The 26,898-nt window shown below is 49.5% G+C and overlaps 1 protein-coding gene across 2 annotated transcripts in view; it reads right to left on the bottom strand.

The window, feature by feature from the left end:
* The window catches only part of LOC138570265 (uncharacterized), a 326,232-nt gene that overhangs the window by 112,548 nt on the left and 186,786 nt on the right, over positions 1-26,898 (bottom strand). For both annotated transcript variants that reach the window (XM_069649033.1, XM_069649032.1), the window contains 2 exons: positions 24,978-25,073; positions 4,877-4,978 (listed from right to left, as the gene is read on the bottom strand). In XM_069649033.1, the coding sequence (XP_069505134.1) occupies positions 4,877-4,978; positions 24,978-25,073 (198 nt within the window). The remainder of the gene's footprint in view (positions 1-4,876; positions 4,979-24,977; positions 25,074-26,898) is intronic.

Consider the following 26,898-nt stretch of genomic DNA (forward strand, 5'->3'; position numbering starts at 1 on the left):
CACGCGGCTACTACGAACCCGCACCAATACCATCAACAACGCAATCCTTAATCACTGGAAAGATGCATCAAAACATCAGATGATAACCTTGGCCATCACTGAAGAAACGCTCACACACAGACCATATGAGGCAAAAAGAAAAATCCAGCAAAAAGATTGGATGGATACGATAGAAAAAAGCGGAATATAAACGTTAGATTGTCGGAAATGTAACCAACTCCCAAAATATCTAGAGCACTTTCCATGTCGAAAAATAAGACAATTTCCTTAGGCTTCGTCTGAATCTTCTCCCCACGAGGGAAGTTGACAAAAACAAATCACAAGCAATCAGAACTTTTGTTGATTCTGCAAAAATGAAAAACAGCAGGAAACATCTTATCACATCTTTATGGAGTGGGCATCTCTGGATAAAGAAAAAAAAAAGTTCTCGGCAATGCTACCTGTGGAAAATTGTAGCAACTCGCAAGAAGAACGATGGGAAACAAAAGTAGCGGGCAACCACAAGAGTTTGACTTTCCGAGTGGTGCAATATTGGAACCACGTAATAGAAAAAACAAATTGGGAATAACCGAAAGACTGAAAAGACGCACTGCAGACTATTCAACAATAAAACAAGTAACCCCTCCAAACAAAGAATAACTTGAATAACCTGTTATCAAGATTGTACCTTTTGCTTTCCTCTCTTATGAATAAGCTGCAGTGAAGCACCCATGGGTGCCATTTTCGTCAAAATGGCCCCGGTCTTCTTTTTTCACCATTTCTTGTTGTAAAGGTCCTTCTTCAGATTTACTCTGCATGCCAAATCAGGTTTGGTCCCTCTGTTCGTTTTTGCCTTTGGTGGACTTCACGAGTGAAACTCACCTCTGGCTCCAGGGTGTCTGACGGGGTCAGGAAGTGAGGGAGGTGCCCAAAGCTCTCTGTGCTTAGTCTCCTAGGATACAGGAATGCACTCTTAGGTAATTGGCCGGCTGGCTGTCCGGCAAGGACAGCCACCCTGCTGGGTGACTGACAGCTAGGCTGGAATGAATGGGAGAAACATGCATAAAAGGCGAGGCTTTTTGGCTTGGAAGGCAGAGTTGACCACTAGATGAAGGCATGCGAAGAAGAACTTGGAAGAGATGCAACTCCTGGACTGTTGGTTTGTCCGGTGAAGCCGTGCTGCTGTGCTGAAGCTCTGAATTAGTCTCTAATAGAGAAGCCCTCCAAGGCCGACTTCTCCCCTTCAGGTGGTGAGACCAATCAACTCTAAAGTAAGCCACCTGGACATCATCTCGAAACTGGTTGAATTTCCACTGCAGTCGGTGCTGGAACCAAATAGCCAGGGAGAGGAATACCAGTTCATGTGCGTTGCTTTTAAGCTGGCCAAGAGCTCCTGGAACATCCTCCAGAATCCCAAGAAGCAGGACTGACCGAGCCCGAGCCCCCTCAACAGAGTGCTGGACCCCAGAAGCAAGGAAAGCCCATCTCGACAGCCAGGAACCACAGTGGTGCTATTTGCTGTAGACGTGAGGATTGCCGTTGGTGACTGTCCTGTTGCAGTGCAGGAGTCCCCAGAAGTCCTCCTCTTGTCCCCACAACTGAGGCGCAGGAGCAACAAGATGTGCAGAGCTCCTGTTTTAGAGTTGCATACATCTGCTACTTTCAAAAACCTAACAGCATGTGACCCTACATTGATTCTTCTTTTTCTTCAAAGACTTCTACAACAGTGTCCAAAGAACCTTTACTTATCTGCAAGAGGTGCTTCAGCTCACATAGACCTTTGCCCATTGACATTGGCTTAGCCTTGTTCCCTGAATGACTCTTCTCTCCTCTGACATTGTGTTGCACCTATCCTTCCAGGAAGGGGTTAGCTTACTCTGCTTTGGGTGGGTGGGTTTCGGTTGGAAAAGTATTTGCCTGCTTAAGAATAGTTGTGATCTCTTGTTTGCTCTAATAACCTTTTCCTTTGACACGCTCATAAACCATACTCTGAATGCAACAGTAATATATTAATGTCTACAGTGCCTAGATATTTAAGTCACCTGAGGGTGTAGGAGGTGTCTCTGTACTATCCCAAAAGGGCATTTACCGATTCTGAGGAGTTCAAAAGAGTGTATTTTGAAGTGTATTTGAGTGTTGCTATTATAGTGCTCCCTTCTGAAGAAGGCTTGTTTAACTGACTGGTAAATAAATAAATAATTGTTTTATCAAGAACCCTTGAGTATCAGTGTTTATTTGAATACTGGTCACTGTGAATCTCTGTCTAACTCCCCTACTGCTCACATTGACCCCTCTTCACACTGCCAACCTGTGTAGTTCAGACTTATACCAAAGGTTGGGTCCCTATTGCCAGGAGGCTAAGGCTGTTGTAGTGCACCCAAAGGGTACTGCTTCAATTCTCCAAATCTTACCTAACAAAGAGCAAGTACAAGAAATGAAGAGAGGGTCAAAGATCAGAGTGGTTGCGCTTCAGAGGAGCGAAGAACATGGCTTTTTGGAAGGCTATGATTTGACGCCATGAGAAGGTTATGTGTGAAAGGAACTCGATATAACCCAAAAGGTACATCCTGACAAACTGAACTTGTGTTTGGAACTAAAGGGGCCTAAGCTTGGGGGAAGGGAAGTCTAAAAGGCCTAACAAAGGTGAATAACCATTTGGTGAAACTGAGAAGCATACGCTTGGGGAAGGGAACCTTGAGAAGCCGGAGTGCAACTGTTATATTTTTCTTTACTCTGAAACTTGGAAGGAGTGAAGCTTGGGGAAGGGAATCCCCAGGAACTAAAGACATTGGAAGCTGTTCAAGCAGGGTGCAAGAACTTTGTGGAGAAGAGTGAACGAACTACCTCTTCGATTTTGCTGAACTTTGGTGATATTGACAGAGCCACACCTGGTGAGAAGACCACCTGCAACCAGCCTTGATATACATTTCTTTTTGAATCACTATTTTCCTTTAAGGAGACTTCCTACCACATGTTGGCAAAGATTGAGGGCAAGCATACGTTTAGACACAAACGGATTTTAGTTTTGGACATCGACGGCCCTTAGAAACATCAGTTGAGGGAACAATCCCTTTAGAGTTAGGGCCCGTTAGGCATTCCACCAACCCCAGCATTCTAGTAAATAAAGGTTTTAGAACTATAACACTTGAGTCTGTGTTGTCTTGATACCATGCCTGCCTCACAACCGGCAGATTGCATACCTGCCGTGGGGGCCTGGGAGCTCCCGGCAGGCCTGACCTGCCGGTAGATCAGGTCTCCACCGGCAGATTGCATACCTGCCGTGGGGGCCTGGGAGCTCCCGGCAGGCCTGACCTGCCGGTAGATCAGGTCTCCACCGGCAGATTGCATACCTGCCGTGGGGGCCTGGGAGCTCCCGGCAGGCCTGACCTGCCGGTAGATCAGGTCTCCACCGGCAGATTGCATACCTGCCGTGGGGGCCTGGGAGCTCGCGGCAGGCCTGACCTGCCGGTAGATCAGGTCTCCACCGGCAGATTGCATACCTGCCGTGGGGGCCTGGGAGCTCCCGGCAGGCCTGACCTGCCGGTAGATCAGGTCTCCACCGGCAGATTGCATACCTGCCGTGGGGGCCTGGGAGCTTGCGGCAGGCCTGACCTGCCGGTAGATCAGGTCTCCACCGGCAGATTGCATACCTGCCGTGGGGGCCTGGGAGCTCCTGGCAGGCCTGACCTGCCGGTAGATCAGGTCTCCACCGGCAGATTGCATACCTGCCGTGGGGGCCTGGGAGCTCCCGGCAGGCCTGACCTGCCGGTAGATCAGGTCTCCACCGGCAGATTGCATACCTGCCGTGGGGGCCTGGGAGCTCCCGGCAGGCCTGACCTGCCGGTAGATCAGGTCTCCACCGGCAGATTGCATACCTGCCGTGGGGGCCTGGGAGCTCGCGGCAGGCCTGACCTGCCGGTAGATCAGGTCTCCACCGGCAGATTGCATACCTGCCGTGGGGGCCTGGGAGCTCCTGGCAGGCCTGACCTGCCGGTAGATCAGGTCTCCACCGGCAGATTGCATGTCTGCCGGTGGGGCCCTGGGAGCTCCCGGCAGGCCTGACCTGCCGGTAGATCAGGTCTCCACCGGCAGATTGCATACCTGCCGTGGGGGCCTGGGAGCTCCCGGCAGGCCTGACCTGCCGGTAGATCAGGTCTCCACCGGCAGATTGCATACCTGCCGTGGGGGCCTGGGAGCTCCTGGCAGGCCTGACCTGCCGGTAGATCAGGTCTCCACCGGCAGATTAATGACTGAATCACCAGCACTGGTAATGCTGGTGCCGGGGATTCAGTAGTTCCCATTACATAAAGTCCTATCGAATGGGAACTTAGCGTTACCCAGTCTACTCCTAATATCCTGGTAATACTGGGATATCGGGAGGCAAAGACGCTAATGCAGCTTTCCCAGTATCCCGCCGGAATTACCGGCGGGATACTGGGAAAGCTGTAATGAGCCCCTATAACATGCTTGAGGGGGTAGGAAAAGGCACATAGGTGGTATCTGCTGTGCCAGGCTTGTGAGGACCCACGCTGGTACAACACCCCCCTCACAGCAAGAAAAAGCCTTACCCAAGGAAGGTTACATAATGCACTCCAAGGTCCTCAGCCTATTACAGTGTATGCATGAGTGCCAGGAATGTGGCTCACGTACATCCCTGGAAAGGACAGTGAGGTCATGTAGAGACTCATTGAGATTACATTATTGCACATCAGTGAAGTAGATTCTTGCAGAGGATGCAGGAGTGCAGTAAATAGATGCACGCCGGTCTAAAAATGTGCAGGACGTGTGGACTAGTGCAACTAATGTTTCCACGAATACAGAACCAATACAACATACATTCTACTTGCTCCCACCTCATGGGCCATATAACAGAGCTCTAATTACAAGGAGTACTTACACCACCAACAGGTGCACGGACAAAGAAGTAGCAGGAACAGCAGAACGAAAGGCAGGACAATGGAGATGGCCTTCTGGTAGATAGCCGGAGGGCAGCCTTCACCTGGGGATGAAATGAAAGATGGATATTGGACCAGGATATCAATTGGGTGTGAGGGCACGCCATTTCTGAGGGCAGATAACAATGGCTGTGGGAGGAGTCTAAAAGGTTGCCGATCCTCCTTTACCCCGTATTCCCTGTGTGCAGCGTGTGTGTGCGTGCGTGCGCGTCTGCGTGGTTTCCTAGGTTTCCTACACAGTACTATGTACTTTCCTGCTAGGCAAAAGTACCATTTTAGTGGCCCCCTGAACTTTGTTATTTCTCTCTTTCGTTGTCAGGATCTCCAACCTATTGTGGTGGTCAGGGTGACTTTAGAAGAAGCACCCGGCCACTGCAACCCCGTTTCCTTTGTATATTGTCCTACGTTAGCCAATGACGTTCCTAGGGCAGGGTGATTTTTAAGCACCCCATTTTGGCTCCAGGGTGATTATCGCACACTACACTGATAGTGGCAGCTATTATTTAGTTTTGGCTTCACCAGTGTTTGAGCCCGATTCAATGCATTAGTAGCCAAATGTTCTTTTTTGGTAGCTATTGGAGCAATGCATTTTTTCAAATCCTGCTCTCTGCCATTTTGTTTTTTGCCAGATTTCTTTATTTGGGAAACCACGAGGAATGCCTAAAAAGGCTGTTGTACAAAACTGTTAACTCTGAGCCCAGCCCTGCACTCTAGCGTGGTTTGAACTGGTTAAGACTGGTCCCTGGATCTAGACAGGCCAATACACAATGCGTGGATGGACGAAAGAAAGAAGGTGGGCTGCTATGGAGTCACGTTACCTCTCAATCGTTTCTAAGCAACAATGGCACCTGAGATTCACACATTAATAGGTCGGAGGGTGCTGGCATGGACTAAAGTAACTGACCTGATCCCAAGGTCATACATGGAAAGATTAGGACAAAAAAGAGCTAAGGTCCATGTGCTCCAAAATCCTGTTATTCACCAGTCCAACCTTACAATAACTTGTTTGGACTAATTGCACTGGATTTGACATCAAAATAATAATGTATACAAGGTAAGAGTTTTCAATTGTTCAAGTTTTTAATGACGATTTAACACCCCACAGCCGACACACGTTTCGATCTCCACAAGGACCTCATCAGGGCTCAATACATAATCTAACGCGGTAAGGTTGTATTGTGCCAATATCAGCACATCAAATGCATTCACCATAATGGAGTAATCCAAATATGTGCCGATATATCTTTAGAATATAGAATGCATAATAAGACAATACGTACACATCTATTAAAACAAAATGACATCAAGGAAAAGGGAAAAACAACAAAGGAAAAGGAATCGGGAGGTACGAGGAAAGGGGAAACAAAAAGATCTTCATCTCATATTACCATTGTTTGTTAGATGGGGAGCAGGTGCAAGTGGATCTAGGTCACCTGGCCTAAGCCCCGCCCACCTGGTGCCTTCCTGCTTGCCGCTCTTTTTCACCACTTAGCAAGCCCCGCCCACCTGGTGCCTTCTTGCTTGCCGCTCCTTTTCCTACTTAAGGAGCCCTCCAGCCTCTTTTCCTTTGCAGATGGGGAGCAGGTGCAAGTGGATCTAGGTCACCTGGCCTAGGCACCACCCACCTTCTTAGCCCTGCCTCTTCCTTCCTGCTCTTACCTATTAGATGAAGGCCATCTCTCACCCAGGCGCCTCTAGCGAAGGGCAGACAAACAAAAGGGCAATAGCTGTTTGTACCTATTCAGACCAGGAGGACCCAGAGCCCTACCCCCTGCTCAGACAGCAGGTAAGCATGCACCAACATGTGTTACCCTCTCTGTCCCCACAGGCTATCCCCATCGCCTCTGGTCCCCCTGTTTTGTTCACTTGCGCCCCCTCCCTTCTCACACACAGGTGTTGCCTGGTTCACTTGATTCTTCTACCCTGCTCCCCCACCCCACCTCCAGCCTACTTCTGCAGGAGTCTGTCCTGATACATTCTGGTTTCACCATCACCGTCTTGTGGCCAATGCTGGATTTGGCTTTTATGAACTTGATTCATTCACGGTGCGTCACCCTTTCTCAACTCTCATGCTGGGCTTCCCTTGCATCTTGTACTCATTGTGCCATGAATCATGCTGTTCCCATCTTCATCTTGTATCCTGGCTTGCAACGTTGTGTTACTACGGACTTCTGCAATTCGCTCCCCTCTCTTGCTTCTCCACTCTTTTGGACTGCTTACTCTCTGTTCTCTCCTCCTCTCCCTTTCTCCATTTTCCTTTCTCCATTTTCCTATTGTCTCCCCTTACTTTCTTCTATGCACCTACACTATCAGAATTGTCCCTTTACCTAATATGATAGCAACCTCGTCTATTTCCTCCACCCTCCCATTACTGTTTTTTTCCTCCCCACCCCCCTCCAGCACTATCTGAAATGTCCTCAGGCCTAGTATGATACTCGCTTGTTTTGTTCCTCTCCTCCCTTTCTGCCCCCCTCTCCCTTCCCTTTTGTTTTCTATGGCTCTACCAGAAATGTCGTACGGTAGTCGCCTGTCTGTTTCCATTTCCCTCCCACTCTCCCCCTTCCTTCCTTATCTATGTCATAGCTCTTGCACTATCTGAAATGTCGTCAGGCCGAGCACGATAGTTAATTTCACATCCTTACTGTTCATGGCCTGTAGGAATGTCATTGTATTTTACCTTGTTCCCTCCCTCCCCTTGAAGCGCTTTGAAACACATTGTGTATAGGCGCTATATAATAATATCATAGAACTGAGATACAAAAAACGGTCAACAGTGGCAAACACCCTCCTACATATCTTTAGCCCACGTGTTCGATTTATCATGACTTAACAGGATGAAGTCCCAATGGTGACCTCTCGTATGTCACTTAATTCACGCTACTTTGTAGCCTGTGCAATAACAGTGATCTATATCCCAAACTAAGTCAAGGGTGATGTTTACCAAACCCTATAAAGGTGGTGGGTGAGAACACTCAGTACCCCTCACCACAACATGCAACAAGTGTGCCCTTCTAAGCAATGAGACCAATCTCATCTCTGCAAGGTGTGTTAACATTTACCTAAGACCGGCATCAGTACACTCGTCTTACGACTTTAATCTCCCAATTCACTTCACATTAACTGCTCTGTAGCCACTTAAAAGACAATGGAAAAAGGAAAATACAAAGACTCTTCTTGTTGAGCCTTGATGTTTAGTTGTCATGCGAGCTATATGCCCACTACATGGTCTGCCTTTGAACCCTGCCTGTTGATGGCTGTTTTTGTCCCAAGTCCAAAGTGCCTACAGACTTTGAATGTTTCCCAGAAGAGAAATTGACAAACTCACCTTATACTCTCTAAGGCAAAGGTCTGCAAACTTTGACTCTCCAGATGTTTCGGACTACAATTCCCATGATCAGTCACCTTTGACTGATGGCTAGGGCTGAGTAGTTGTAGTCAAAATCATCTGGAGACCCAAAGGTTGCAGACCCCTCCTCTAAGATGTTTCCTTGTACATTGACAGTGTACCTAGATCATTTTTGGGTCATTTGAGTTCCAGGACCAAGAACATTTTTTTATTACTATGTTCCATTAATAGCAAATGCGTGTTTAAAGTTCTATATTACTGTCCTGGCTATGTAAATGATTTGCTACTATGTTTCACTAAAGCAATAATAACTGGGCCCACAGGCTGTAATGGCTGGTAACAAGGGTTCCTGGGATGTTGCCACCTGGTATAGCCCTGGGACTCCGTTATTGCTATTAGGAACCATTTGTTTCAAAGAAATACTCAACTAATACGGCTGCATTGAAAATGTAAGCAATGCTCCAAGCGGAGTCCCTCTTCCATTATCATGACAGCCTAGGGAAATGAGAGGAGCCGTGTGCCCGGTGAGGTAATGGGAAGTAGTAAGGAAGGGAGAGGACCAAGCAGCAGGAATGCAAGGAAGAGGGAAGATGGCGGGGAAATGCAAGCAGCGCTGAGCTTGCTCAGAACGCAGGCTTGGATTGGGAGATTCAGCCCGGGAACCGAGGAACCAGATTGGCCGAAATGCCCGCCCTGGGTACCATTAGGATTTGATTTTGTTTTACACCATCAGTGTATTTTTAGGAGTGTAATAAGACCTTATGGGTCTGGTACTATCAACCTAATTGTATCCAAAATGTTTGTGTCCCTCTAGGCTTAGTTGCTGAAATTAATGGAAATAATGAAGCCTGTATCACACGGCCCGCGGTAGCGGCCGTGTAGTAATGGTTAAGTTGCTAAACTCATAGGAAGAACACTTTTTCGGGGCTTACAACTTTGCTCCCCCTGGACAAATCCTCATCAAACTTTGCAGAAAAAGTATATGGGCGGCTCCAAATTTTTTTGCCAAGTTGGGCGAAATTTGGTGCGGGGTGTGGGGGGGCCCCCACATTTTTTTTGCCATAGACTGAATGGGGAAAAACTTTGTGCATGGCTACAGGTTGAATGGCTGGGTGGATTTTCAACAAATTTGCACCAGGAGCGGGGGCGTGAGCCAGAAAGCGTGCTTTTTTGTGTTCGGTGGAAATCAGACCAGTACTTTTGTTGTATAGTACTAAAATGTACGTACCAAAGAACGTGTGATATCTGGGTCCGCTTCGCGGACCCATTTCCCTGTTCGCTGCGCGGATCGCAGTGTTATTGGCCAGCGGCACGGCGTGATGTCGGCAAACATTGGGCGCAGGCAGTGGTTGGTTGGATGGAAGCGTGCCGTGCCTGAAAGATTTAGCAAAATGCCGCCATGGTGTATCAGAGGATATGGCTGTGGTGTGTGTGGCAAGGTTGTAAGAGATATGTGGGTGGCTGGATCTCTTGTAGGTGGGATTGTGCGCACTGAAATTACTAGTTACATGTGGCTGAGCGTCGGCATCCAATTTTCTTGGTGCCTGCATGCGAAATAGTGATTGTGCTGCATTGTGCGGTGACGGTATGTGGCAGAAAAGTTTGCTATGATGGCGCAATGCTTTGTAGGACGACAATCCGGTGGAGAAAGGGGCTGAAGAACAGTGTACGGCATTAGGTGGGTTCAAGAAGGGATGGAAAAGGGGCGCGAGTCACAAGCGTTGTGTATGAGAAAGGAGAGGAGGGTGGTGTGCCAGCGGTATTGGCCTACAATATGGCAATGGGCGGCTACCTAAGAAGGAAAGAAAGTTGTGTGGAGATCGTAGAGAGCCATAGGTATGGCAGTTGTAGGGGCGATGTGTTTATGGGAAGAGTGGTGGGAGGCACCTTCCAAAAAGGGGAGTGCATTGCAGAAGACAATAGCATTTACACATACGTTGCACTATGGTGTACTATGAGAGGTAAGTCTGTAGTCCCTCTGATGCATGGCTGCAGCTCTATGAGAGGAAAGTGTGACGACTGCCTGAAGAGTTATGTGTAGTGGTTGAAAGCAGGTGGGGCATTGGTGGTTTGTGTGTGGTTGTATGGGTGTGTTGATTGGTGGAAGCACGTACAGTTGTACATGTGTGTGGGTGGAGATGTTCCAGTGAGCAGTCCTGCAGTGTGTCCACTGCATGTAGTACTAGGCCTTCATCACACGGAGCACAAGGAACAAATTACTTACCTGTAACTGTTGTTCTCCAGCATGGGTCTGGCATGGATTCACATGCTCATGAATATTCCCCGTCGTCAGGCTGGGAATCCTCGGTAAAGAAAAATCAGTATCAGTTTCGTTTAACCAATCACTGATCTCTGCGTCATACTGACCACAGCCAATGACTGCCATCTCCCTAAGCCCCTCCTCTGGCAGCCATCTTCAGATTTGGTAGCACGTGAAGTGGCAGTATGACCAAGTGAAGAGCCGCAGAGGGGTAGGCGGGAGGGTTCGCATGTGAATCCATGCCAGACCCATGCTGGAGAACAACAGTTACAGGTAAGCAACTTGTTCCTTCTCCAGCATGGGGTCTGGCATGGATTCACATGCTCATGAATAAAAGAATACATAGCAGTACACATATGCACAACCACGGGAGGTGGCAACAGTCTCAACATTAAGCAATACAACAACTCAACATTAAGCATCTCTGATCTTCTCACCAGGCTCACCTTAGGCGAACAGGTTGCGCAGCACTGCTTGGCTGACCCTGGACTCTTCCCTGGAATCCCGGTCGACGCAGTAGAATTTCATGCAGGTGTGCGTCGACCTCCACGTAGCAGCCCTGCAGATGTCCAGCAGGGGCACACTAGATTGGAACGCTGTGGTAGCTGCGATCGCTCTGGTGGAATGGGCTCTCGGACGGCCGGGCAGAGGTCGGTTTGCCAACCGATGACAGTACATGATACAGCCGGAGAGCCATCTGGAAATGGAAGCCTTTGAGAGAGCCTTCCCCTGATTGACAGGTCCAAAGTTCACAAAAAATTGTGACGTCTTCCGAAAACCCTTTGTGTGGTCCACGTAGAACTTCAGCGCTCTAGCCACATCCAGCGAGTGCAAAGTCCTTTCAGCCGGCGATGAAGGCGATGGGAAGAAAACAGGCAACACCAAGGGTTCATTGAGGTGGAAGTCCGACGGCACCTTGGGCATGAAGGAGGAGTGCGTCCTGAGCACTACCCTCGTGTCGTGAAAAGTCAAGTACGGGGGCTTGCAAGAAAGGGCCTGGATCTCTCCCATCTGTCGTGCGGAGGTGATGGCCACAAGAAATGCTGTTTTCCACGAAAAGAACTTCAACGGAGCTGAGTGCAGAGGCACGAACGGAGGTCCCATGAGCTTGGTCAGCACCACGTTGAGCTCCCACGCCGGGGCCGAAGCCTTCACCGGCGGGAACGACCTGAACAGTCCCTTCATGAATTCTTTCACCAGACGATGAGACCACAAAGACGTCCGTCCTGTGGTTCTGGTGTATCGGGAGATCGCAGCAAGATGAATCTTGATGGAAGCGTGCGCCAGTCCAGCCTTGGCCAGAGACCGTAGGTACGGCAGTACTTGAGGAGCCGTAATCCGTAGAGGGTTAATCTTCTGTGCGTGGCACCAGACAGAGAACCTCATCCATTTGTGTCCGTAGCATTTAAGAGTTGAGGACGCCATGGCCTTTGCAAGAACCTCTCTGCAGTCGGCCGGTATGTCGTAACCTCCAAACGCTGCAGGAGCCAGGCCTGCAAGTTCAGCGACTTCGGGTCGTGATGGAGGATGGCACCTCCTTCCCTGGAGAGAAGATCCGCGTCCACTGGCAGCTTGATTGATGGGGATGCTGACAAGTCCAGAAGGTCCGGGAACCATATCTGCCTCGGCCACGCAGGTGCGACGAGGATCATCCTGCACCGTGACCTCTTGAGCTGGTTGATGAGCCGGATCAGCAACGGAAATGGAGGGAACGCGTATAGAAACAGGCCTTCCCAGGGGAACGAGAAAGCATCGCCCATGCTCCTCGGCTGGGGAAACCTGCTGGCGAACCTCTGGCACTTGGAGTTTGTCGCCGTCGCAAACAGATCGATCTGGGGTGTGCCCCACCGTCGGAAGAGGCGGTCCACTAGATCCTGTCGTAGTTCCCACTCGTGGCACGAGCGCAGCTCTCTGCTGAGCGAGTCGGCAATGGTGTTTTTTATTCCTGCCAGATGAAACGGCACCAGAAACATCCCTTGGGCGACGGCCCAATGCCACAGATCCTGCGCCTCCTTGGACAGGGCTGGGGATCTGGTACCGCCCTGCTTCCTGATGTAGAACAGGGTGGTGGTGTTGTCGGTGAAGATCCTCACCACCTTGCCCTTGAGGGATTGAAGAAAGGATCTGAGGGCCCAAAACACTGCACGGAGCTCCAGGACGTTGATATGGAGGGACTTCTCCGTCGGAAGCCAAAGGCCTCTCGCGTGCAGATTTTCGGTGTGCGCTCCCCACCTTTCCAGGGAGGCATCCGTGGTCACTGTCTTCTGGTGGCCCGGGGTCTGGAAGTCCATGCCCGCCATCAGATGCGCGCGGGTGCCCCACCACCGGATCGCTCGTCGGAAGCTCTCGTCGAGTGTGATCCTGTCCTCGAAGCTGCCCGTCGTCTGGATCCAGCAAGCGTCTAGGAACTCCTGTAACGGGTGCATCCGAAGCCTGCACAGGCGGATGAGATAAATGCAAGAAGACATCATTCCGAGGAGGGATTTGATGGACCTCACCCTGGCCGCGTCCGCAACCAGCATCCGCTGCACCTTGCCCAAGATGGCCCTCATCCTTTCCTCCGACGGAGAGGCCAGAAGCGCCACTGTGTCGAGTATCGCTCCCAGAAACAGTGCGTCCGCAACCAGCATCCGCTGCACCTTGCCCAAGATGGCCCTCATCCTTTCCTCCGACGGAGAGGCCAGAAGCGCCACTGTGTCGAGTATCGCTCCCAGAAACAGTGCGTCTTGCGGGGGCACCAGGTGGGACTTGGCGTAGTTTATGGAGAATCCCAGGTCAGTGAGTAGTTGGACGGTCCTCGCCGTGTGCTCCGCGGCGAGCTCCCTTGTCTTTGCTCGGATGAGCCAGTCGTCCAGGTAGGGGTAGACGTGGATCCCCTGCAGGCGCAGCCGCGCCGCCACCAGTGCGAGGCACTTGGTGAACACCCTGGGTGCCAACCTCAATCCGAAGGGAAGGGCTCTGAACTGGTAGTGACGCCCTTAGACCACGAATCTGAGAAACTTTCGGTGTCCCTTTAGGATGGGGATATGGAAGTAAGCATCCTCAAAATCCAACGAGGGTGACCATCCGGAACTTCTGTGCCTTGATGAATTTGTTCAATCGTCGTAGGTCCAGGATGGGAAGCCATCCTCCTGTCTTCTTCACGAGGAAGCATCTTGAGTAAACTCCGGAGCCCCGAAGCCTCTTTGGGACAAGCTCGATGGCGCCTTTCTTGAGCATCGCCTTTACCTCCAAGAGAAGTTGGGGGACGTGATGTTCCTTCCTGGCCACGGGGGGGATGCGTGGGCACTTCTTTAGAAACTCGCGCGCGTGACCCTGGGCCAGGGAGTCCAGCACCCAACGGTCGGTGGAGATGGACTCCCACATGCTGACGAAGTCCGCCAGCCAGCCTCCCACCGGGATGCTTCGGTGGGGGCCCGACCCCACGGCCGGTTCAGTCCTGCTTCGACGAGGCTTTGCTCCCTGGCGACGACGGCGGGGGTCCGCCCGACTTGCCTCGTCCCCTGTAGGCTTCCTGTGACGACGAACAGGCCGCTTGACGGTAGGTGGAATATCTGCCGCCGGAACCTTTGGAGGCACCCTGCTTGCCTCCGGTGCTCCGGAAGGGCGGCCGTCGTTGCTGGAGAACACCAAGAGCCCGGGCCGTCTCTGTATCCGTCTTGATGGCTTGTAGGGAATCGTCCACTGTTTTCCCAAACAGGTTGATACCGTCGAACAGCATGTCCAAAAACTGGTCTGCACGTCCTGCCGGAAGTCCATTGCCTTGAGCAATCCACGCCGTCTAAGGCACACGCCGTTGCCCAACTGGCGAAATCCAGTGTCAGCGATGTACGTCGCTATCGTAATGGCGTGGTCCAACGCCACTTCTCCTTCCTGCAAGATCTCTGGGGCCTCCGCCCTCTTGTTGTCCGGTAGAAAGTCCAGCAGGGGGGCGATCTTGTACCACAACTCCCTGTCGTAGCGGGCTACGATAGCCAAGGCGTTGCCAGCCTTAATTGTCGTCGCTGCCGATGAGACGACTCTGCGTCCCATTGTGTCCAATTTCTTTCCCTCGCCGTCCGGGAGGGGGGGTTGACGTAGAGGCTGTAAAAATCTGAAGATGGCTGCCAGAGGCGGGGCTAAGGGAGATGGCAGTCATTGGCTGTGGTCAGTATGACGCAGAGATCAGGGATTGGTTACTACTACGAAAGACAGATCAGAAACGAAACTGATACTGATTTTTCTTTACCGAGGATTCCCAGCCTGACGACGGGGAATATTCATGAGCATGTGAATCTATGCCAGACCCCCTGCTGGAGAATATAATGTAGCCATGCAGTTGTTAGTCGGCATTCCTCTGAAGTAGGCGAGGGGCACAGTGCTGGAGGCTATGTTGCTTATGTTATTTGGGCACATGCGTACATGGTGGCCTGCATGGCTTTGTTAAGGTGTGGTTGGCGTGGCGAAGGCTTAGACTGTTGGGTGCATGGCCGAAGGCCGTAGGCCTTAGGCCGTGACTCCAAAGAGCTAGGCCTTCATCACAGGGAGCACAACATAATGTAGCCATGCAGTTGCCAGTGGGCACTGCAGAAGAAGATAGCATTTACACATAGGATTCACTGTGGTGTGCTATGAGAGGTAAGTCACATAGTGATATGTGTATGCGCTACGGTAAGTGGAACATGTGTTCTTGTATCCCTGCATTGCGGTGCAGTGATTTCGTGGAAGTGCTGGAGGCTATGTTTTTTATGTTATTTGGGCACATCAGTACATGGTGGCCTGCATGGCTTTGTTAAGGTGTGGTTGGCGTGGTGAAGGCTTTGACTGTTGGGTGCATGGTCAAAGGCCGTAGGCCTTAGGCCATGTGCCCAGCAGGCTAGGCCTTCATCACAGGGAGCACAACATAATGTGGCCATGCAGTTGTCAGTCGGCATGCATTTCAAGTAGGTTTGGTGCACAGAATGGTTGTACGGTACAGTGAACACTTGTTTGACCAGCACAAGTGAGGTGCTACGCGTACATATGCATGTGATGGTCAGCATAGCCCCCATTGAACAATGGGGCGGCAGATTGCTGCAATTGTGATTGTTATGGGTAGGCCATTTTAAGAGCCTTCCTTTACGAAGTATTTGAACACATTGGCCCTTGAAAGGAACTTAGCTGGCATAATGTTGGTTTTAGTGTGGTTGATGGGTGTGGTGATTGGTGGAAGAAACTACAGTTGTAGATGTGTGTGGGTGGAGATGTTCCAGGGAGCCGTTGTGTACTGTGTCCGCTGCATGTACCAGTGGGGTACTGTAGATATGGATGATTTTATGATGGTACCACTTCTTATATGTGGTTGAGTAGTGTGCATTGCGCAGAGTAGTAAGTGCTGCAGTTGGCAACCCAGCTTTGCTTGTGTGGGAAGATGGAGTGCTCCCACTTTAGTAGGGTGTGGCCCTTGTGGTCATTTGACCGCTGCACGTGCCACAATCTGTGATTGTTAGCATGCTGCCTAATAGGTATGGGACTGTCGGAATTATACAATGAGGTACTGTGGATGTGGTTCACAGGAAGGGGAGGTGAAAATGTTGTACATTGTACAGTGCGAAGTGAGGATGGCTCACAAGGCGAAACGCACTGTGTGGACTTTCAGTCATGCCTTTGTGATAGATGTGCACAAGTGCACCCTGAAAGGAAACCTTGCTTACAATTTGCACTTGCTAGAAGTGGACGCATTGTGCTACGCTGTGCTCGAGCGCCCTTTTGCTAATATGCATCCAGTTTATCAAGCTATCGGACTGTTGGGATTATCCAATGAGGCACTGTGGGTGTGGTTCACAGGAAGGGAATGTGAAAATGTTGTACATTGTACAGTGCGCAGTGAGGACGGCTCACATGGCGATCGCCATTGTGTGGACTTTCGCTGATGCCTTCGTGATAGATCTGCACAAGTGCACCCTGAGAAGAAACCTTGCTCACAATTTCCGCTTGGAAGGACTGGACGCATTGTGCAACGTTGTGTTTGAGCGCCCTTTTGCTCATATGTATGCAGTTTGCCCAAAACTTGGCCCCTTTTGGTACAGCAGATGTTATCCACTACAGCGGCATGCACACGGGTAACGTGGGTTGCAAATGTTTGTTTCTTCATCTGAGGAGCTTTTGAAATGTATTGAAGGGCGTTTTTCCCACTGCGAGGGTGCTCTTCACATCCATACAACCACGAGGAGAATGGGACAGGTCTCCTGGATGTTCCTCTTGCCTGCTATTGGTGGAATCGCTTGTGCCTATGTACTTGTAGCCAATGTGCTAGCGGCGGAGAGAAAGTAGTGGAAATGGAAGATGGACTGCTCCTGCTTTACTGGGGTGCAGTCCTCACTGTGTTTTGAGCACTGCACATGCCACAATCTTCCCTTCTGAAGATACTGGCCAATGGCCATGGAACTGTCGGGATTACCCAATGAGGAACTGCGAGTGTGCTTTCCAGGAAGGGACGGTGATAATGTTGTCCATTATATAGTGCGTAGTGAGGATGGCTGACATGGCGAAACACATTGTGTGGACTTTGGGATATGCCTTCGTTATAGATCTGCACAAGTATGCCCTCGAAAGAAACATTGCTGGCAATTTCGGATTGGAAGGAGTAGACGCATTTAGGAACACAATTTATCAGCCCAGTTTTGCCGACATGCATTGACTTTTGAAAGACTTGGCCAATTTTGGTAGAGCAGATGTTGTCGTGCTCCACTACGGCAGTATGCATATGGGTAACACGCGTTGTGGAGGAGGTTGGTGAATCTAGTGAAGTGGCTTATTCCTACTGCGAAGGTGCTTTTCTTATCTATCACTCCACGCACAGTATGGAAAAGTGCTCCTGGATGTGGTTCGGAGCCCAACGCAGGAAGGTGTCTCATTAACAGAAGCATTAACAGTTTTGTGTCCGGTGCTGGAAAGTTCTTCTGCAACAATGACCTCACTGGTTGTGGGAATGAGGAGTTATTTCAAGAAAATGGCATTTCTTTGTTGGCCACTGGCAAAGCTGTGTTTGCCCGTCTACACGAAGCAGTGAAGAATTTACTAGAAGACTGTCCACACAAGATAACAGAAAAGCAAAGACTATCCGAAGGGAAAGGTGTTTTCTAGGAAACCTCCAATAAAAAATAAAAACAAATTGAGAGCTGCCTCCTACATCGACCTTCCCGTACCCTGGTTGGATGTTTTTCCCACACCGCTGTACGCAGTTTCAAAGCCACATCCGGGAACTTGAGGATTGCGGTCATGGAAATGGGACTGTATAGCCACAGGGATTGTGGGACAGCGTTTGTGGCCGTGGTGTGTACGCAGAGCTCTGTTGTACAGAAGTTATATTGTGAAATGGAGAACTCTTCATAGTGATTGGTGGAAGCGTAGTCAACTTTTCAGCACTACAGAATGACGCTGTGCTGTACAGAGCAGAATGGAAAGGCAAGAAGGAATGTTTGTGCTTCATGTCGACAAGGCCATCGTCGTTCTTGTGTACACGCACGTGCGTATGCTCCCTTTTTTCTGGAAGTTACGAATGACACTGCAGGTGTTGGTGCCACCAAGGCCCGTTTATAATTGTCGCCACTAGTGTGTGTACTTAAGCACAGTGATATGGCTGGTTGTAGTTGCATGCGCACTGTAGCTGAGCAGGAGTGGTGCACCATAACTTGCAGGGCAGTTATGGGCCGTACTCCGCTGCTCAGAAAAGGCGCAAATACAGTACACAGCACTAGTACGGTGTGTATTTTGGATGGATTGTTGTGCACATTCCTCACCCGGAAAGCAGGCACATTGTTCGCAAACATGCATTCATGTGCAATGGGACAGAAGGATGTGTTTGTAAGGTTGCCCTTTCCAAAAAATACTGTGTACATTGCTGAACCCTATGCTTTGCCACTGTCTGACAGTCCGCCACTTGTTCCCAAAATGAGAGCCGACGCGCACCCTCTGTGTGTTCGGCTGGTCACGTTGGCACTGTTGTCGTGACGCTGGTTGAAAGGCACACCCGGAGAAGGGCGTCGCCGTCTGCGGTGAATGCACGTGCGTATACTCCCTTTTTCTGGAACCTTCCTATGCCATTGAGACAATGGGAACTGTCGCTGCTGCAGGTGTGGGTGACAGGAAGGGACGTTCGTAACTGTCACCACTACTGTGTGTACTCCGCCACAGTTAATGATTGCTGGTAGTTGCAGACGCACTCTGGCAGAGCACATTTGCCAATTTCACCATTGCCAAAAGTGAAATACACCCATTTACATATAGAAATGGTTTAAGACATAGGGGTCAATTCATAGAATTCAGAGCAGAAGTAGCGCACGCGCCTAGCACAGAGAGGGCACGTGCACCACACGTGCGCCAGGCAAAACATGGCCATAGATATTCAAATCTATGGGTGTGATGTATGGGTGTGATATGCTGCGGTGGTTGTGGCCAGGGCATAGAGTCTTGGGTGTATGGCCTACGGCCATGTACCAAAGACTCTAGGCCCTGGCCACAAACACTGCAGCATATCACACCCATGGCGGCTTATAACTCAGTACCACACCCATAGAATAAAATATTTTAACTGCGGCATGTGCTCAATTTTAATGTCTGCTGACACCACACGTGTCCTTAGAACAGTTTCATCACGGACGGAAATACTATCCTTATGAGACCCCTCATTTTCAGTAATTACAAACATCCCGGACAGCACGGGTATGGCGAATACATTAGCACCTGCCGCCTAAACAAATACAGTATTTCACCCATCTCTAACACCCTAAACCTCCCCAAGCACTGACACACCAAAACACCCCCCAAAACTGCATTTCGTCTCTGTTCGCCGCTGCGCTGTCGGCGGATCCAAGATGACGGGCGCATCCGAACAATCTGACGCACATCACGCCTCACTCCAGCTAATCGGCGGACACATTGCGTGTCCGCGGTCATGACGTGAGCCCATTAGCCAATCATTATCTTGTCCGCGGAGCGAACAGGGAAGTGTGACCGCGGAGCGGACATAGACATCACTAATTTTTTTAGATATACTTTTTGGTCGTTTTAAATAAAACTACTGGACGGATTGGCACCAAATTTACAAAAGCACGCTTTCAGGAGCAAGCTCCTGCCGCATATTTGATGAAAATCTGTCCAGCGGTTTGGGCTATAGGCGTGCGCAAAGTTTTTTCCCCATTCAGTCTATGGGGGAAAAAGACGCTTTGGGACCCCCCTATAACTTTCCTCCCCTGGACCAAACATCACCAAACTTCAACTGCAAAGAAATTCAGAGTGTGCCATATACTTTTTCTGCAAAGTTTGGTGAGGATTCGTCCAGGGGGAGCGGAGTTATAAGCCGCCCAAAAAGTGTTCTTCCTATGGAAACAGCAACTTAACCATAACTACATAGCCCCTAAAGTGGCTGTGTAATTCACTAACAAAAAACGTTCTTAAAAAGGACGTTCTGGTTAAGTTGCTCTACTAAACACCTTTTGCCTTTACTGCAAAAAACTAAAGCACCATTATGGTACATAGTGGTGCCGTACTAAAAACCGATGAAATTCACTAACAAGAAACATTGTTAAAGGGACATTATGGTTCAGTTGCGCTACTACAACCACCTCTGATTTATTTACGAAACTAGCCTAAAGCATTGTAATGGTTACAGTGCACTATTAAAAACCTATGAAATTCACTAGCAAAAAACGTTGCTACAGGAACATTATGGTTACAGGTAAAACCTAAAAACCCCAGGAATTCGCAAGTTATGGTACGCTACGCAACCATAACTCGCGCTACCACTGTGCACTGCAAGGACTCACACCCATGACATCAAAGATGATGTCACAAGTCGGACACCCTCTTTTTTTAGTTTAGTGAGATATGTACACTAGTTGATTTTCTTGACTAGCAGTGAGGAATTGCAAAGTGAGAAGGTGCTACATTTGTACACCTTACCGTTCTCATATGTTCTTAGCGTTTAGTGACATCATACGCTACATATATATATATACGGGAAGAAGGAAGCCTGAAATGCAGCGCTTCTTTCTGTGCATTAAAATAATCAGTTAGGTTATGAACACTTTGTGGCAGTACCGCTACTTTTTTTGCTTACTTTACTTTCTTTGTATATGCTGCTATTGGTAACCGTTGTGCTGTCTTTCATTTTTGTGTGCAGTAGTATATTTATATAGTAACTGAGGGATTGGTAGCTAGTTAGCACATGTTTAACAGTCCACAAAATTCTAACAGCAAAGCATGCATCATTTCACTGTGCAACATGGGAAAAATGTGGATATTGCACCTGCATTATGCGTGCTGCATACACTGCTTACGTTTGTACATGACTTCAGTCTTCTAATGCAAAGAAATGTGTAATGCAATATTGTTTATCGCAATGCTTTGTGTAATTACCTACTTATGTAATGATAGTTCTCCCCATGATCTCTGATAGTTTTTTGGCAACATAACAAAGATAATCCCTTCTGGAAGCTTATCATGGAAGCTTATCATGACAACTACATATACATGTGATGTCATCAGTGATGTCATCAATGACATTTGTGATGTCATCTTTGATCTCATGGGTGTTAGTCCTTGCAGTGAACAGTGGTAACACAAGTTATGGTTGCATAGCGTACCATAACTGGCGAATGTCTGGGTTTTTTAGGTTTTACCTGTAACCACAACGTTCCTATAGCAATGTTTTTCCATTGAATGTCATAGGTTTTGTAGTGGTGCAACTTAACCATAACGTCCCTTTAACAAGGTTTTTATGTTAGTGAATATATATATAGATATATATATATATATATATATCACCTAACAAGATTATGGATCAGAATTAAAAACATACTGACTAGAGTTCTAGTACTGAGCTCACGGCTGTGTTTGATGTTGATTGGGATAGGTCTAGGTTTCCTTTCATTTATTCTGTTCTAGTTCTATTTTAATGGGTATATTTATGATTGATTGTTGAAAATTGTATTGTATTTATTAGGCTTATATAGCGCTTTAGACCAGCGCTGCACATATAACAACAGGATACAATTAAGATAATAATAACAGTACCAATAGAAGCATTACTAACTTGAATCAGTCAACAAAACAGTATGTAGCGATGGAGGGAAGGGGAGAGAAGTGGAATAGATCTATGTGAAAGAGGGAGGGAGGGAGGTGGGAGGAGGAGGAGGAGAGGAAGGGGTGGGAGAAGGGGAAAAATGAATCTACGATTTACTATTCATGTGTTTTGGAATACACGTCTGCACATTTGTCGACTGTACAATACATAAATAAAATGATTAACTCATGTCCCTCCCCCCGTGTTCTGTATTTCGTGCATAGTATGCAATTGCATAATTTATGCAGATAGCACAGCGAGTACAATGCTCGTTTTGACATCCGTGCATAGCCTGGCGACGCAGGTTCGAATCCCGGCAGGGCCAAACTCAGCCTTTCATCCTTCTGAGGTCAATAAATGAGCACCACACACTGTGGGTAATAATAAGCAGTGCTCGGATGCCCGAGAGTTCTTAGTGCTATATAAATGCAAATTATCATCATTAATGGATACTAGAGGTATAGGAAGTTATGGGGACTGTTTTCCATGTGGCATTTGGGGTCCTGATTAGGACTTCATAAATCTGTGCTTCTTGTGGTCTAGGGTGCCCTCATCTTCTCACCTCACAGCCTACAAGCACAGTTCTTGCCACAAACAGGGAGTAGGATCTTCACTGACCCCAAAAATGTATTTTACTCAGTATGCCAGTGTGGCACGTACTTTGGGGGTATCTGCGGGGACTAATTACACTACCAGTCTTGCTCCCTCCATTGGAGTTCAGGTCAATTTCTCTGCCACAGCTCCCATTTAGAGGGAGATCTGGTCCACCTTTCGGTTGAAACCATGTTTTCCCATTAGGTTAGAGGGTTTCACAACTGCAAAGTCTCCCTAAGACCTGTGGGTTGCCCTGCATTGCTTGGATCACCTTCAAATATTTGCATGCTGCTGTATCATATTTGACAGTATATGAATTCTACCATGCCCTAGCCTGCACTGCATGCAGTATCCTATGCCATGGCATGCACTGCATGCAGTGTCCCATGTCCTGGCCTGCACTGCATGCAGTGCCCTATACCCTGGCCTGCATGCAGTGCCCTATACCCTGGTCTGCACGGCATGCAGTTTCCCATGCCATGGCATGCACTGCATGCAGTGTCCCATGTCCTGGCCTGCACTGCATGCAGTGCCCTATACCCTGGCCTGCATGCAGTGCCCTATACCCTGGTCTGCACGGCATGCGGTTTCCCATGCCATGGCATGCACTGCATGCAGTGTCCCATGTCCTGGCCTGCACTGCATGCAGTGCCCTATACCCTGGCCTGCATGCAGTGCCCTATACCCTGGTCTGCACGGCATGCAGTTTCCCATTGCCCTGGCCTGCACGGCAAGCAGTGACCCATGCCCTGGCCTGCATTGGGCAGATTGTCCCATGCCCTGACCTGCACTGGCCTGCAATGCATGCAGTGTCCCATGCCCTGGTCTGCACTGCATGCAGTGTCACATGCCCAGGCCTGCACTGGATGGCTTGTCCCATGCCCTGACCTGCACTGGACGGATTCCCCCCCCCTATGCTCTAGCTTGCACTGAGTCATTCTGCACACACTAGCCTGCACTGGGCTATTCCCCACACACTAGTCTGCACTGAATGGATTGTCCCATGTCCTGGCCTGCACTGGATGGATTCCCCCATGCTCTAGCCTGTACTGGGCAGATTCCCCCATGCAATAGCCTGCAAGGGGCAGATTCCCCCATGCATTAGTATGCAAGGGGCAGATTCCGATATACCCTAGCCTGTACTGGGCAGATTCCGATATGCCCTAGCGTTCACTGGGCAGATTCCAATATGCCCTAGCCTGCACAGAGGAGATTCCAATATGCCCTAGCCTGCCCAGAGGAGATTCCAATATGCCCTGGACTACACAGAGGAGATTCCAATATGCCCTAGCCTACACGGAGGAGATTCCAATATGCCCTAGCCTGCACAGAGGAGATTCCAATATGCCCTAGCCTGCACAGAGGAGATTCCAATATGCCCTAGCCTGCCCAGAGGAGATTCCAATATGCCCTAGCCTGCACAGGGGAAATTTTGATATGCCCTAGCCTGCACAGAGGAGATTCCGATATGCCCTAGCCTGCCCAGAGGAGATTCCGATTTGCCCTAGCCTGCACAGAGGAGATTCCAATATGCCCTAGCCTAAACAGATGAGATTTCGATATGCCCTATCCTGCACAGAGGAGATTCCGATATGCCCTAGCCTGCACAGAGGAGATTCCGATATGCCCTAGCCTGCACAGAGGAGATTCCGATAGGCCCTAGCCTGCACAGGGGAAATTTTGATATGCCCTAGCCTGCACAGGGGAAATTTTGATATGCCCTAGCCTCCTGCACAGGGGAGATTCCAATATACCCTAGCCCGCCCAGAGGAGATTCCAATATGCCCTAGCCTGCCTGGAGGAGATTCCAATATACCCTAGCCTGCACAGGGGAGATTCCAATATGCCCTAGCCCGCCCAGAGGAGATTCCAATATGCCCTAGCCTGCCTGGAGGAGATTCCAATATGCCCTAGCCTGCCTGGAGGAGATTCCAATATGCCCTAGCCTTCACAGAGGAGATTCCAATATGCCCTAGCCTTCACAGAGGAGATTCCCATATGCCCTAGCCTTCACAGAGGAGATTCCAATATGCCCTAGTCTGCACAGAGGAGATTTCAATATGCCCTAGCCTGCCTGGAGGAGATTCCAATATGCCCTAGCCTTCACAGAGGAGATTCCAATATGCCCTAGCCTTCACAGAGGAGATTCCCATATGCCCTAGCCTTCACAGAGGAGATTCCAATATGCCCTGGCCTGCCTAGAGGAGATTCCTATATGCCCTACCCTGCACAGAGGAGATTCCGATATGCCCTAGCCTGCACAGGGGAGATTCCAATATGCCCTGGCCTACACAGAGGAGATTCCCATATGCCCTGGCCTGCCCAGAGGAGATTCCAATATGCCCTAGCCTGCACAGAGGAGATTTTTATATGCCCTAGCCTGCACAGAGGAGATTCCGATATGCCCTAGCCTGCACAGGGGAGATTCCAATATGCCCTGGCCTACACAGAGGAGATTCCCATATGCCCTGGCCTGCCCAGAGGAGATTCCAATATGCCCTAGCCACATGGGCGCTTTCCCTGAGGTCTTACAGTTTCGCATATTTGCACGGATTGGGATTCTTTGAGCCTTACCTTGCAGTGCCCTATATCAGAGTCTTACCATGAGTTATGCAGCGTCCCCAGTGTTACCCCATACCGTGTACTTTTCCAGTATGCTACCCTACACTGGAGTGAATTCGCCCACGCCACACAGCTGCATGCTGCAAGCGGATTCATGGCATTCCTTGGAAAAGGTGTGTGGATTAGTGTGGGTCTTACCCCGCAGTGTGTGGATATCCTGGATCAGGAAGCTGGAGAACAGCACGATTAGAAGCACTCCACCCGGTGCTGCTGAGTCGATGATGACTTTGCATACTTAAGTTAAAAAAAAATAATACAAATCACTTTCAAGCATTATGTCAATGACAAGGGAGCATTCAACAAGCATTGTGTCTGCCCTGGCTCCTGTGCGTGTGTCTTCCATACTGGCTTATGCAAAAACACAGTCTCCAAAAAGTGTCCATTGTTGCAATTCTAGAGGATTAGACAGATTGTTACATCTGAACGTGTTGTGTCCAAATGTATACGAGTGCCTTGGATCGCACCCATGTACACACAAGGGACTTACCAGCACAGGGCACTTGAGCACCGCTCCTACGCAATACTTCTAGCCACAGCCACCATATGTGGCCAGAATCATAGCCATGATGTCGGGTCCCCCGGCACCAATTCTCTGTAGTTGGGACAAAGGCACCGACCACACTCTTGCGCTGGCCCAGAGTTCTCCCTACAAGTGACTGGCTGAGCGGAGAAGTTACCACCCACAGCTCAGGAAGGCCTGGGGTGGAGCATGGACAGGATCATGAGGCATAACAAAGACTTGCAAACTGTTGTGGGCTGTGCCTATGGTGACAAAGGCCAGCCAGATTAGTGCTGGGGGCCTCGGCACATACAGTAGCAGGGATCACCCCGATTGCTGCGATCACACGTCAAGACATCAGCTGCCCGGGGGGTTCTCGGGCTAGCAGCTGTGCTGTGGTATCACAGGCCAGCCAGATTAGTGCTGGGGGCCTCGGCACATACAGTAGCAGTGATCACCCTGATGCCGTAAGACATCAGCTGGCGGGAGCACCCAGGTCACCAAGACCGTGACCATGGTCACATGGTGTCAGCCTTCAAGCCTGACAATGAGACAGAAGTGCCATTCATGGAGTCTGCCGTCGTTCTGAGGCACGTGCTGGCCGAGGCACTTTTTATTGATGGTCAGTCATGACACATATTTAAAGGGGAAACACCACACAAACCAAGCGAACAAGCCATCGGCGTGCAGCATGTTGAGAGAGCAGATGCAGGGAAACAAGCGCTCACCACAGAGCGAGCCAGGCCACAGAGGTGTCCGACTCCCATGTTGGGGTTTGCTTAATGCCAATATGCAGTGGTCGAAGTGTATGGAAGCAGTAGCAGGTAGTAAGATCGGAGGGTGGAGGGTGATCGTAGAAAGAGAAACAATGGTGGGACAGAGGAGGATGAGCCAGGGAGAGAGAAGTGGGTGATAACTGTGGGAGGAAGGAGAAGAGTAGAAGGGGAATGTCGGAGGACAGATATAGAGAAAGAAACACCAGGGCACGGAAGGACAAGGGCATGTTATCGGAGTGTCTAGATTGTTCCTGGAAGAGGTGTAGGTAGATGGTGTTCAGAAGAAGGTAGCTAGCTTTCAGAAGAAGGTAGCAGTCTGGGATTGAGGGATGCCTTTGTTGGGGTGGGACTGCCCATCTTTAGGTTCGAGAGAGGAATGACCTTTGGAGCCCTTTTCCACAAATAAAAAAAATATAAAGACCCTTGAACGGTCTCTGGAAGCTGCTACATCTGTGACATAGGCCAGGGAAGATGAGAAATTACAAGTCTGGTGATGGCCATTCCACAGGAAAGGGACTTTGGGGTAACACCATCAACATCACATTCTCCAATAGAGGGAACGCAGCTGAGTAGTGCTGCAGTACACGGGATACATTGTGAGAACGGCCTGAGAATATTGAGCCCACCTTTGGAGAACACCACCCCAAAAGTGTAAAAGAAGGTAGACCACCTAGATGAGTCCTTACAAGATGGCGAATGGTCTGTGCCAAAAATCCAATGAAAGATGGAGGGCCCTGAATCGTAGAAGTGGGTAGGGCACATAGAAGGCAGGAGGACAGAAAGC

Source organism: Ambystoma mexicanum, chromosome 2q (assembly GCF_040938575.1).
Source record: "Ambystoma mexicanum isolate Mex_15411 chromosome 2q, UKY_AmexF1_1, whole genome shotgun sequence".
In the NCBI taxonomy this organism is placed as follows: domain Eukaryota; kingdom Metazoa; phylum Chordata; class Amphibia; order Caudata; family Ambystomatidae; genus Ambystoma; species Ambystoma mexicanum.